This window comes from Lithobates pipiens, unplaced genomic scaffold (assembly GCF_037356315.1).
Source record: "Lithobates pipiens isolate NorthernLeopardFrog02 unplaced genomic scaffold, aLitPip1_a1.2 Scaffold_27, whole genome shotgun sequence".
NCBI lineage: Eukaryota > Metazoa > Chordata > Amphibia > Anura > Ranidae > Lithobates > Lithobates pipiens.
Genome location: NW_027507788.1, coordinates 130,718,725 through 130,733,387, shown reverse-complemented (window position 1 = coordinate 130,733,387; position 14,663 = coordinate 130,718,725). Strand labels below are relative to the sequence as shown.

At 43.6% G+C, this 14,663-nt stretch overlaps 1 protein-coding gene across 1 annotated transcript in view; it reads right to left on the bottom strand.

The window, feature by feature from the left end:
- The window catches only part of LOC143934122 (uncharacterized), a 69,132-nt gene that overhangs the window by 37,539 nt on the left and 16,930 nt on the right, over positions 1 to 14,663 (bottom strand). Inside the window, exon 2 of the mRNA XM_077457446.1 lies at positions 1,306 to 4,042. Coding sequence (XP_077313572.1) covers positions 1,306 to 4,007 — 2,702 coding nt within the window. The 5' untranslated portion in view covers positions 4,008 to 4,042. The remainder of the gene's footprint in view (positions 1 to 1,305; positions 4,043 to 14,663) is intronic.

Genomic DNA, 14,663 nt, shown 5'->3' with positions numbered 1-14,663 from the left:
TCTCTACCAGCTCTACAAGTTCTAAACTCACTACTTTACATTGTAACAAAGTGTAAAATCTTTTCAGTGCTGTCACATGAAGAGATATAATAAAATATTTACAAAAATGTGAGGGGTGTACTCACTTTTGTGAGATACTGTATGTGCCACTTTGCGTTGGTCTATCACAGTGATGGCGAACCATGGCCCCCCAGATGTTTTGGAACTACATTTCCCATGATGCTCCACTACACTGCAGAGTAAATGAGCATCATGGGAAATGTAGTTCCAAAACATCTGGGGTGCCAAGGTTCACCATCACTGGTCTATCACATAAAATCCCAATAAAATACATTTACATATTTGGTTGTAACATGACAAAATGTGGAAAATTTCAAGGGGTATGAATACTTTTTCAAGGCATTGTAGCCATCACAATCCAAGAATTGGGTTTAACACTGCTGCCTTAATACACACAAACAGCAATGTGTTACTGCTACTGCTGGGACGGAAAGTTATTGGAGCTTATTTTAATTTTAACAGCTCCTCCACATGGACCCTCCAGCTCAGAAAAGCGCTAAGAAAGATGTCAGGCCAGAATTGCTGACAATATGAATATCATATAGTTTTATTGTTGGATTCACATACTGTACTCTGTTACTGGATATTTATATATTGCAATTAAAGAGTAATATTGGTCATCTAAATTGTATCTGCAGCTTTTGTATAACTTCTGGATTTGAAAGTTAGAATTGCAGCTTCCAAAAGTAAGAAATTCCACGGATAGCTATGCAATGGCAATGACTTCCATCTACAGGTTATTACAGAATATTACTTTAATAATGTGATGACACTAACAACAAAAACTATTTTTTTTGTATTTGATTAATTAACTGTATAACCTCTCATTCCTCTTGGGTTAAAGGTGGACTCTACACAGCAGATTATTGTGTTTTGGAGCGAATAGGACAGGATTTGATACTCTGCCTGGTTGCCCAGGGTTTCCAGGAAACCTTGTGGGTTGATCTCTTCTAACCTTGCCTTGGTCATGAACAGTCACTCAGCATTTGTTCTCATTATTCCTAGGAATAATTTATGAGGAAGCATTATAATTGTTTTGCTACTTGAAACATGCACCTACCGTAAAATTATAATATAAAGCAAGATGGGTAAATTACTGCTCAGGATAATGCTAGGTAAAAGATTAACATGTTTATTATGAGTGTGAAGGGGGATTGCTTTACAAAGTTTCCAGGTTTTCTTCCACAACCCAGTGGTGGGGCAAAATCCAGTGTTGACATTTATACATAAAATATATCACTTTACCTGTAATCTGGAATATTTTCCAAAAATACCACAAGCAGTACATCCTCTCTTTGGTAGAAAACTTTAGAACAAGCCATTTCAATCTCCAGTCTGCACCACTGGCTTTCCAGGTACTTTCTGCTGATTACACATAGGGTTTTACGACTATTATTTATGGCGTCCTGAATATTGTCAATATGGTATACTCCAGGAATAAAATCTCTAGGTCTGAAGCAAATTTTATATTTCCTTCTGCCCTTGCATTCCAAGTGTAATAACAATTCCTTCATGACCCACTCTTCATCATCGGAGCAGTATGAAATGAAGGCATCATACTTGTAAATTCTGTGTTCCTTTTGTAGCTTCCATTCACACCACACTCTGGCCATGTGGTAAAAGTAATGTATAGACCACTTCAGCTTCACCATCACAAGGCTTGTCCCTAGGAATAGTAAAGTTAGACTAAAACTTCCGATGAAAAAGAACACGGAGATATCAGTTCCACAAAAGCTGAGGTCCTGGTTTACAAAATTCAAGTCACGTGCTACTTGGCCAAAACAACTGTATGATTGTATGAAGGGTACTTGGACGTCAGGGTTTAATTGTGACCAATTCTGGAACCAATAGTTTTCACAGGAACAGGAAAGGGGATTCAAGTAGGCATCAAAATAATTTAAGTTAGTCAACGGCATCAGAAGGTCCTGACTAATGTTTCTAAGTTTGTTGTTCTTCAATGATAAGTTCTCTAAGAATCTGAAATTAGCAAATGTATCTTCTGGTAGGTCTGTGATTTTGTTATTGTCAAGTTTAAGGTATCTTATATGGAAAAAATTGCGAATAAACGCAACTGTGGCATGTTGATCTAACTCATGAAAGGTTTCTGACAAATCCAAATCGGTCAAATTTGTTAAATGAGAAAACGAGACATTTTTGAAAAGAGAGACTGAAATACCTCTCATGTCCAGTTTTTTAAGAGAATCCATGCCTTCAAACAGTGTTTCTGGGACACTGTCTTCATAACGACGTACCTGGTAGCTTATATCTAATGTTTCCAAGACTTTAAGCATCTCAAATGGTCTCTTAGACTCATATTTATTAAAAGACCATTGGTTTCTGCTTATATTCAAATGTTTTAGAGATGTTAACCCTGTAAAAATATTATCCGTGAATCTGTAAATAATATTATTAGATAAAGAAAGAGTCTCCAATGAGTTGAGCCCTTCTAATCCAAACTTCTGTACTGTTTGAATTTTATTTCCTGACAATAAAAGTGTCTCAAGCCTATTCAGCTTTTTAAAGGACCTACTCTTCACCAATGATATGCTATTCTCTTGAACATCCAAGTACCTCAGATTCCATAAATGATAAAAACTGTTCTTGGAAATAACTGCAATTTTGCAGCTTTTCAGAATAAGGTGAGTTAATTTGTGTAAACTTTTGAATGCGTCTTCGTTAATGTAGGTTAAATGATTTTTTGACAAGTCTAAATAACGAAGATTGATTAAAGGACTAAACAAGAAATTTGGTAAGCTTGATAGGGCATTTCTTTCAAGTACTAAGGTTCGAAGAAAGTTTAAACCAATCCATGTAGTATTATTAATCATTTTGAGTTTACACTTGTCAAGATACAAAACCTCAATGTATTTAAAAGCCTGAAGTTCTGTGTTTACTAGTTTTTCAAGTGGACTTGTTGAAAGAATAAGTGAAGTTAGGTTAGTACATTCACCGATGATGTGCAGTTTTGAAACAGAGATCTTTGAATGCTTGATGTCCAGCATCCTTATTTTGGGAAAGGACTGAAAAACCTGGCAAGCAATAGATAAGTCATAGTCAAGTGCAGGTCTCATGCTTGACCAGTGAAGTCCAGTTAAGTTGGGGATTTCAGTTTTAAGAAGCACTGATATATTTAAAGGGTTTTCATCAAAGTTAATATCTGCTAAGTTGGGTGCATTATTGAAAGTACTTCCATTTATTGAACTCAGATTATTTCTCATCATATTGAGGCCTGTTAGATTAGGCATATACAGTTGACTAAGATCTAATACTGATATTACATTATTGCTTAGGTCTAAAATGTTGAGCGATGATAGGACCAACAGAGTTTGTTTACTTTGTAAATCGGCTATTGAATTGGAGCTCATATTAAGATTGCGCAAATGGTTCAAGTGTTTCACTGTTTCAGCCACAGATGTAAAATTTGAAATTTGATTGAAAGACAGATCAAGTTCTTGTAAAACATTTAAAGGATTAAAACGTACATTTTCGAATGTGCTTAGCTTATTATTGCTAAGGTAAAGAATTTGAAGGCTTGTCAAGTGCTTCATGTCCACATTTTGCAATGACTGTAATAAATTATTGCTGAGGTCCAGATAGTAAAGAGAGTCTAGATTGTAAAAAGCTCCAGAACAGATTGTGCTAATTTTATTTCTATTTAGCTGAAGCTCTAGAAGTTTGGGCAAGTGGGAAAAAGCTTTGTCCTCTACTACATTAATATAATTTTGTGATATATTTAACGATACAGTTTGATTTGAAAGATGCTGAATAGATTCTGTTAAATTCATAACACCTTGTCCTATGCAGTTAGCATATCCTCTGTTTTTATAGGTCAAAAAACATTTAGCATAGCCAAAGGCTTTTATTGGTGATGCAATATATAGTGTCACGGTGAGCAATTCAATGATATGCTTGATTGAGTAATAGTAGCCCATGTCAGAAGACTTCATGGTTTCATGAAAGAGGACAGAACATATATTGCGATCTAAAGAAAAATAAATGTAAAAAAGTTAAGTATAAGGAGAATTAACATCAACTGTAATTTTCAAAGAAAATCAGAGAGAAAAAGTATTCCCTAGTTCTACATATCCTAAAAATGGTATACAATCACTCCTTTTAGAATTTTAGTATTTAGTATCCTTTTAGAATTTTAGTATTCCTTTTAGAACAGCAAATTAGGCATTTTAGGCTTAATCTAATACAGTGGTGTGAAAAAGTGTTTGCCCCCTTCCTCATTTCCTGTTCCTTTGCATGTTTGTCACACTTAAGTGTTTCGGAACATCAAACCAATTTAAACAATAGTCAAGGACAACACAAGTAAACACAAAATGCAATTTGTAAATGAAGGTGTTTATTATTAAAGGTGAAAAAAAATCCAAACCATCATGGCCCTGTGTGAAAAAGTGATTGCCCCCCTTGTTAAAACATACTATAACTGTGGTTGTCCACACCTGAGTTCAATTTCTCTAGCCACACCCAGGCCTGATTATTGCCACACCTGTTCACAATCAAGGCATCACTTAAATAGGAGCTGCTTGACACAGTAAGGTCCACCAGAAGATCCTTAAAAGCTACACACCATGCCGAGACCCAAAGAAATTCAGGAACAATTGAGAAAGAAAGTAATTGAGATCTATCAGTCTGGAAAGGGTTATAAAGCCATTTCCAAAGCTTTGGGAATCCAGCGAACCACAGTGAGAGCCATTATCCACAAATGGCGAAGACATGGAACAGTGGTGAACCTTCCCAGGAGTGGCCGGCGGCCCAAAATTACCCCAAGAGCGCAGCGACGACTCATCCAAGAGGTCACAAAAGACCCCACAACAAGGTCCAAGGAACTGCAGGCCTCACTTGCCTCAGTTAAGGTCAGCGTTCATGCCTCCACCATCAGGAAAAGACTGGGCAAAAATGGCCTGCATGGCAGAGTTCCAAGGAGAAAACCACTGCTGAGCAAAAAGAACATCAAAGCTCGTCTCAATTTCTCCACAACACATCTTGATGATCCCCAAGACTTTTGGGACAACATTCTGTGGACCGATGAGACAAAAGTGGAACTCTTTGGAAGGTGTGTGTCCAAGTATATCTGGCGTAGAAGGAACACTGCATTTCATAAAAAGAACATTATACCAACAGTAAAATATGGTGGTGGTAGTGTGATGGTCTGGGGCTGTTTTTCTGCTTCAGGACCTGGAAGACTTGCCGTGATAAAAGGAACTATGAATTCTGCTGTCTACCAAGAGATCCTGAAGGAGAATGTCCGACCATCTGTTCGTGTACTCAAGCTGAAACGAACTTGGGTTCTGCAGCAGGACAATGATCCTAAACACACCAGCAAGTCCACCACCGAATGGCTGAAGAAAAACAAAATGAAGACTTTGGAGTGGCCTAGCCAAAGTCCTGACCTGAATCCTATTGAGATGTTGTGGTGTGACCTTAAAAAGGCCGTTCATGCTCGAAAACCCTCTAATGTAACTGAATTAGGACAATTCTGCAAAGATGAGTGGGCCAAAATTCCTCCAGGATGCTGTAAAAGCCTCATTGCACGTTATCGCAAACGCTTGGTTGCAGTTGTTGCTGCTAAGGGTGGCCCAACCAGTCATTAGGTTTAGGGGGCAATCACTTTTTCACACAGGGTCATGATGGTTTGGATTTTTTTTTCACCTTTAATAATAAACACCTTCATTTACAAATTGCATTTTGTGTTTACTTGTGTTGTCCTTGACTATTGTTTAAATTGGTTTGATGTTCCGAAACACTTAAGTGTGACAAACATGCAAAGGAACAGGAAATGAGGAAGGGGGCAAACACTTTTTCACACCACTGTATAAAATATATATCTGAAAAATTATTTTAAAAAAAATTCCAAATTGAATTTGCAATATTTGGATAATAAACGGGAAATATAATGGTGTTTGGTAAAATTTATTTTATTTTTGGAATGTTAACACATGTAGCATTTTTCAAAACCTGGAGGGTACAAAATCTGATACAGCTGTGCATGGTAGCCAATCAGCTTCTAACTTCAGCTTGTTCAATTAAAGGGGTTCTAAAGGCTGAAGGTTTTTATCCTAATGCATTCTTTTGTGTACAGCAGCCCCCTAATACTTATCTGAGCCCCATCTCAATCCAACGATGTGGCACAAGAGACTCGGCTGTCCAGGACTCTCCCTCCTGATTGGCTGAGACGCACAGAGGGTGCCATTGATTGCTGTCAATCAAAGTCAGTGAGCCAATGAGGAGTATCTGAAAGGATACACAGAGCAGCGGCTCAGCTCAGGTTCCCCCAAAGCAAGTGACTTGGCAAGGATAGCATGTTTGTTATTTTTAAACAAAAAAAAACAGACTTTAATATTGCTTTAACCACTTGCCGACTGCCCTATAGCAGTTTCATGCTGTGCATAATCACTTATATAATCCTGCACTTCTGGGTATTAGGTGTGAGTGTGCCTGATATCCGCCGGCACCCACTGATCATTCGGTACACAGGAAGAATGTAAACAAGGCAGATTGCCGTTCTGTCAGTACAGCAGGCATGGATCCTGTGTTCTTGTAAAGCAGGAACACTGATCCATGCCTTCCACTAAAAAGCACCTCCACCACTACACTAAAACACCAGCTAGGCACACGGTTAACCCTTTGATCTCCACTGATGTTAGCGCCTTCCAAGCCAGTGTCATTAGTACAGTGACAGTGTATATTATTAGAACTGTTCACTATATTTATGTCACTGGTTCCTATGCAGTGGCACCAGATTTTACACTCTCCAGTTTTAGTAAATCAACCCCTATGAGCCACTGCTGACTTTTGTTTGACAAGTATACTAAACTTTTAATTAAGAAAATCAAACAAATAAATGACAATACACTGTATAGGAAGGACAACCAGGAGATTGAGGGACTGTTTGAGGGAGCACCTCTATAATATCAAAAGAAGCACTCTCTCTCTAGACATTCTAGAGAGTGCCACCATAGAGACCCTACTGGTATAAATTTGTAGTGGTACACTTAATTCGCTCCCATTGGACAGGGTGCAATAAACGTAGAATGCTGTTCATGTTGGAAACTAGGTGGATTTATGCGAAGTGTACATTATTCCCCCTAGGTCTTAAAGCGGTTCTTCACCCTAAAGGGGAAGTTCCGCTAATCTGATCCCTCCCCCCCTCCGGTGCCTCAATCGGCACCTTTCAGGGGGGAGGGGGGTGCAGTTACCTGGATAATCCAGGTAACTGCACCCACTTCCGGCCAGACCGCCGCAGACCCCCGCAGACGCCCCGCCCCCCGTTGTGTTCTGGGAAACACACAGTTCCCAGAGACACAGCGGGGGACCATAAGAGACGTGCAGCGCGACTCGCGCATGTCAGATTCCCTGACAGAGGATGGCGGCGGTGGCAGCAGCGAGACGAGCGATCGCTCGTCATCTGCCGCCGACATCGCTGGACCCTGGGACAGGTAAGTGTGATTTTATTAAAAGTCAGCAGCTGCAATATTAGTAGCTGCTGGCTTTTAATATTTTTTTTTTAGGTGCAGCTCCTCTTTAACATCGATATTGATATAAATAGTTTCATAGATAACCGCTAAATGGGGATGAGCTTCGTGTTCGAGTTGAACCCATGTTCGACTCGAAAATCGGCTGTTCGCCCGTTCGGCGAAATCAGAACATTATGGGGCGTTCGCACCAAATTCGAGTGGCGCGTCACGGCCCATAATTCATTGCGGCATCGCAGTGCATTGCTGGCTGATTATTGGCCAAGAATGCACTGTGACCCGAATGATTTGGCCAATCAAAGCACAGAAAAAATAGAGAGCCATGATTGGTAGTGATGGACAAATATCCGACGGATGTTTCACGAACGCATCCAAAAGGTTGCGAACCCCATTGACTTTAATGGCAGGTGAACCTTAAAAACCTCCAGGTTATATTTTCAGCCACAAAATACTTACTAGCTGTGCACACATAGTCCCACAACATGGACACTGACATAACAGAAGTATTAAGTAAATATGGGATTGACAACAACAAGCATTCTTTTTTATCTGTGAAATTTTGACAATTCAGGAGCGAATGAAGGCCATGGAGGAGAGGCAAGGTCAGGCCAGGCTATGAAGGGGGTGCAGGAGATGATCAGTGCCACAGTCATGGCAGCGCAGTCCTGTGCCAGTGTCCCAGTGTGCCAACCTGTGCTTGAGCCCCTCCCTCTGCCCGGCCCTTACCCCCACCTATGCAGGGCTCCACTGCGGTGGTTCGGAGGTGCCAGTCCAGTGCTGATCCTCAGCCATGGTGCTGGCACTGCCTGCTGATTGGCTTCTCCGCTGCTATCTCCCTCACTGTCTGAAACCAGCACCGAGACAGAGACTGACCACTGACACCAGCACCGTGATAGAGAGCACTGACACCAGCACCGTGATAGAGAGCACTGACACCAGCACCGAGATAGAGAGCACTGACACCAGCACAGAGATAGAGAGCACTGACACCAGCACCGTGATAGAGAGCACTGACACCAGCATCGTGATAGAGAGCACTGACACCAGCACCGAGATAGAGAGCATTGACACCAGCACCTAGATAGAGAGCACTGACACCAGCAGCGAGATAGAGAGCACTGACACTACACCAGCACTGTGATAGAGAGCACTGACACCAGCATCGTGATAGATAGGGATGGCCGACCTGTTCGCCCGGTGGTTGGTTCGCGGCGAATTTCGGCTGTTCGCGATTCGCCCGATCGGCGGACTATTGCTGCTGTTCGCCCGGCGGACTTACGTGTTTACTGTGTAAAAGAACTTTGACCTATGATGACACATCCATCATGGGGTACAGGACAGCCAATTGAGACATTTCAGCACATGGACAATTTGACATTCCCCCAACTTATAAATAGACCCGATCCGGCGGCCATTTTACATTTTTTCTTCTGTCACTAGAGGGAGAGGTTGTTGTGTGGAGCAGGGAGAGACTGCAGTGACCCAAATCGCTAGCTATTAGGTCCACAAAAGTCCTTTGTAGGACTGGTATGGTGTAGGTGTAGTTCAGGATATAGGTTTGAGGCACTGCTATTCAAGTGATTGTTGCAGCAGATTGTCTTTTGTCAGTGCAGAGAGGGACAGACAGGACGCTGTGTGTAGCAGAGAGGGACAGTCAGTTTAATCATTAGCTGTTACTATTAGGTCCACAAAAGTCCTTTTCAGGACTGGTATGGTGTAGTACAGGATATAGGTTTGAGTGCACTGCTATTCAAGTGATTGTTGCAGCAGCCTGTGTTTTGTCAGTGTACAGATGGACAGGCAGGACGCTGTGTGTAGCAGTGAGGGACAGTCAGTTTAATCATTAGCTGTTACTATTAGGTCCACAAAGGTCCTTTTCGGGACTGGTATGGTATAGGGTTGTACACGTATAATATTCTTTCTTCCAAATATAGAAAGAATATTATACTTGACTGCTGCCCTTATGCTGCAGCAGTCCTTTATCAGTATAGGGACTGAGGTACAGTCTGCTAATCACAACCTACTAGTTCCACAAAGGTCCTTATAAGGACTGGTATGGTATAGCGTTGTACAGTATATAGGGTTGAGTGAGGTACAGTCTGCTAATCCTTAAGGACTGGTATAGGTCCACACTACTGCTGACTGCTGCCCTATTCTGCAGCAGTCCTTTATCAGTATAAGGACTGAGGTACAGTCTGCTAATCACTAGCTACTAGTTCCACAAAGGTCCTTATAAGGACTGGTATGGTATAGCGTAGTACAGTATATAGGGTTGAGGGAGATACAGTCTGCTAATCACAACCTACTATTTCCTCAAAGGTCCTTATAAGGACTGGTATGGTATAGCGTAGTACAGTATATAGGGTTGAGTGAGGTACAGTCTGCTAATCCTTAAGGACTGGTATAGGTCCACAATATATAGGGTTGAGGTGCACTACTGCTGACTGCTGCCATATTCTGCAGCAGTCCTTTATCAGTATAGGGACTGAGGTACAGTCTGTTAATCACTAGCTACTAGTCCCACAAAGGTCCTTATAAGGACTGGCATGGTATAGCATAGTACAGTATATAGGGTTGAGTGAGGTACAGTCTGCTAATCACAACCTACTAGTTCCACAAAGGTCCTTATAAGGACTCATATGGTATAGCGTAGTACAGTATATAGGGTTGAGTGAGGTACAGTCTGCTAATCCTTAAGGACTGGTATAGGTCCACAATATATAGGGTTGAGGTGCACTACTGCTGACTGCTGCCATATTCTGCAGCAGTCCCTTATCAGTATAGGGACTGAGGTACAGTCTGCTAATCACTAGCTACTAGTCCCACAAAGGTCCTTATAAGGACTGGTATGGTATAGCGTAGTACAGTATATAGGGTTGAGTGAGGTACAGTCTGCTAATCACAACCTACTAATTCCTCAAAGGTCCTTCTAAGGACTGGTATGGTATAGCGTAGTACAGTATATAGGGTTGAGTGAGGTACAGTCTGCTAATCCTTAAGGACTGGTATAGGTCCACAATATATAGGGTTGAGGTGCACTACTGCTGACTGCTGCCCTATTCTGCAGCAGTCCTTTATCAGTATAGGGACTGAGGTACAGTCTGCTAATCACTAGCTACTAGTTCCACAAAGGTCCTTATAAGGACTGGTATGGTATAGCGTAGTACAGTATATAGGGTTGAGTGAGATACAGTCTGCTAATCACAACCTACTATTTCCTCAAAGGTCCTTATAAGGACTGGTATAGGTGTACTATTTGGTGTGCAGTATATAGTTGTGTAATACACGTATAAAATACTTGCACATATAGAAAGCATAGTATAGTGCGTTTCCACTGTGCAGCATTGTAACTGCTGAGTGGTTCTGCAGGGATACTACAAAGAGTGACAAACGCAATCCAAAAAAAAGGTATTGTAACTGGTGTGATAGACCAGTGGCCCCCAAAAACAACAGATTGAAGCGGGGTGTTATATACCTTCTTCCACATACATACTGCACTTCTCTAGAGAGTTTTGTCACGGGCTCATTTAAAAAATGACAGGCAGAGGAAGAGGCAGGCCCTTCCGCAGGGGTGGTAGGGGTAGGGCAGGAGCAACAGGCTTGAGCCAAAGTGGCAAATTGCAGAAGGTGCGTGCGATTACGTCAAAGGAAGCACCAGACTTGGTTGAGTGGCTCACTCAGCCTTACTCTTCTGCACCTTCCTCATCCTCTCGATCTGCACCCTCTTCTTCACTCTCTGCTATGTGCACCCCCAAAGACACTACCACCAACACCACCACCACCACATCCTTCCGCTTGAGTCACAGGAATTATTTTCTGATCCATATCAAGACATTTCTGATGCGCAGCCACTCTTGGCATTGGATCAGGAAGAGGAGGTAGCAAGAACCGCCACTCATCAGTCTGACGACAGTACCCAGATCAGCCCAAGGAGGAGGTTGGTCCCCGGTGTTGCTGCCTACTCCGAGATCTCTAATTATAGCGGTGGGGAAGGCGACGTTGATGATGACGTGTCTATTGTTGTCATGTGGGTTCCCACAAGAGAGGAAGAGGAGGGGAGTTCAGAGGGAGATATGGACCAGCAGATAGGGAGGAGAAGCAGGAAGAACTTACATTGCACAGGAGGGACAAAGCAGACTGCTAATGTATCAGGAGCGAGGCATCGACCATGTACGGTCACATCTGGCGCTCCCAGGATGCCGGCACATGGCTCCGCAGTGTGGGCTTTTTTTAACGTGTCTGCTGCTGACAATAGTGTTGCCATCTGCAATCTTTGCAGTCAACGCATTAGTCGCGGTAAGCCCAACACTCACCTAGGGACGACCGCCTTAAGAAGGCACATGAGCTGCCATCACCGAGTCCAGTGGGAGCAACGGAACACACAAAGCCACACTCCAGGCTCTCACCGTCCAGCCTCGTCTTCTACTTCTTCTCCTCTCTCCTCACAATTGTCCTCCACTCCACCTTCCATCACGCCAAGCTCACGTTTTTCTGCAAAAAGGCAGGCTTCCGTGGGCCTAATGTTCGAGCGTAAAAAAATGATGACGCTGGATAACCCTCTTGCCCAACGGTTGACGGCTGGCTTGTCAGAACTGATAGCCCGCCAACTACTGCCATATAAACTGGTGGACTCGGAGGCCTTTCGAAAATTTGTGGCCATTGGAACACCACAATGGAAGGTCCCAGGAAGGAAGTATTTCTCAGAGAAGGGCATCCCAGAGCTATATGGCCATGTTCAGCGGCAAGTGAATGTATCTCTGGCTCACAGTGTCGGTGCCAAGATACATCTGACCACAGACACGTGGTCTAGCAAACACGGGCAGGGAAGGTATATCACTTTTACTGCCCACTGGGTGAACCTTCTGAGGGCCGTCAAGCATGTAACCCGTGGCACCCGTGTAGATTTGGTTTTACCGCCATGGATTGCATGCAGGCCTGGCTCTTCTTTTCCTCCTCCTCCTACTCCATCCTCCTCCCTCTCCTCCTCGGCTGACTCCTCCTTTTCCGCTGCTAGCGTCTCTTCCGCTGCGCCGCCCAAGCTCCCCAAAACCTATTCGACATGCCAGGTGAGACGTTGCCATGTCGTGCTGCGTCTGTTGTGCCTGGAAGCCAAGAGCCACACTGGTCCAGCACTTCTGGGGAAGCTTGGGCAGCGCAGCGGAAGAGACGCTAGCAGACAAAAAGGAGGAGTCAGCCGAGGAGGAGAAGGAGGAGGAGGAGAAGAAGAGGTAGGCCTGCAAGCAATCCGTGGCAGTAAAACCAAATCTATACGGGTGCCACGGGTTACATGCTTGACGGCCATCAGAAGTTTCACCCAGTTGACAGTAAAAGTTATATACCTTCCCTGCCCATGTTTGCTAGACCACGTGTCTGTGGTCAGATGTATCTTGCCACCGACACTGTGTGCCACTGAACATAGTCATATGGCTCTGGGATGCCCTTCTGTGAGAAATACTTCCTTCCTGGGACCTTCCATTGTGGTGTTCCAATGGCCACAAATTTTCGAAAGGCCTCCAAGTCCACCAGTTTATATGGCAGTAGTTGGCGGGCTATCAGTTCTGACAAGCCAGCCGTCAACCGTTGGGCAAGAGGGTTATCCGGCGGCATTTTTTTTTACGCTCGAACATTTGGCCCACGGAAGCCTGCCTTTTTCCCGAAAAAAGTGAGGATGGCATGATAGAAGGTGGAGTGGAGGATAATTGTGAGGAGAAGGAGAAGTAGAAGACGAGGCTGGACGGTGAGAGCCTGGAGTGTGGCTTTGTGGGTTCCGTTGCTCCCACTGGGCTTGGTGATGGCAGCTCATGTGCCTTCTTAAGGCGGTCATCCCTAGGTGAGTGTTGGGCTTACCGCGACTTATGCGTTGACTGCAAAGATTGCAGATGGCAACACTATTGTCAGCAGCGGACACGATAAAAAAAAGCCCACACTGTGGAGCCATGTGCCAGCATCCTGGGAGCGCCAGATGTGACCGTACATGGTTGATGCCTCGCTCCTGATACATTAGCAGTCTGCTTTGTCCCTCCTGTGCAATGTAAGTTCTTCCTGCTTCTCCTCCCTATCTGCTGGTCCATATCTCCCTTTGAACTCCCCTCCCCTTCCTCTCTTGTGGGCACCCACGTGACATCACTAGACACGTCATCATCGACATCACCTTCCCCACCGCTATAATTAGAGATCTCAGAGTAGGCACCAACAGCAGGGACCAACCTCCTCCTTGGGCTGATCTGGGTACTGTCGTCAGACTGCTGAGTGGCTGCGCATCGGAAATGTCTTGTGATGGATCGCAAGCACCTTCTGCAATTTGCCACTTTGGCTCAAGTCTGTTGCCCCTGCGCTACCCCTACCACCCCTGCGGAAGGGCCTGCCTCTTCCTCTGCCTGTGATTTTTTAAATGACCCTGTGACAAAAGTCTCTAGAGAAGTGCAGTATGTATGTGTAAGAAGGTATATAATACCTCGCTTCAATCTGTCGTTTTTGGGGGCCACTGGTCTATCACACCAGTTAAAATACTTTTTTTTAAATTGCGTTTGTCACTCTTTGTAGTATCGCTGCAGAACCGCTCAGCAGTCACAATGCTGCACAGTGGAAATGCACTATACTATGCTTTCTATATGTGCAAGTATTTTATACGTGTATTACACCCCTATATACTGCACACCAAATAGTACACCTACACCAGTCCTTAAAATGACCTTTGTGGACCTAGTAGCTAGTGATTTGCAGGCTGTCCCTCAGTCCCTACACTGATAAAAGACAGCTGCAGAATTGGTCAGCGGTCAAGTATAATAGACATTCTATATTTGAAAGAAAGTATATTATACGTGTACAACCCTATATACTGTACACCTGTACCAGTGCTTAAAAGGACCTTTGTGGACCTAATAGTAATAGCTAATGATTAAACTAACTGTCCCTGTTCCACACAGCGTCCTGTCCCTACACTGACAAAAGACAGCTGCAGAATCGGTCAGCAGTGCACTCAGCAATCAGCAGCACAGCAGTCAGCAGCAGTGCACCAGAACCCTATACTGTATACTGTTTACTGTAGCAGAGCATCCCAGAGAGAGCCAGGAAAAGTCCTGTTCGGGGTTTATACCTCTCCCAGGCTCCTCTCATACACAT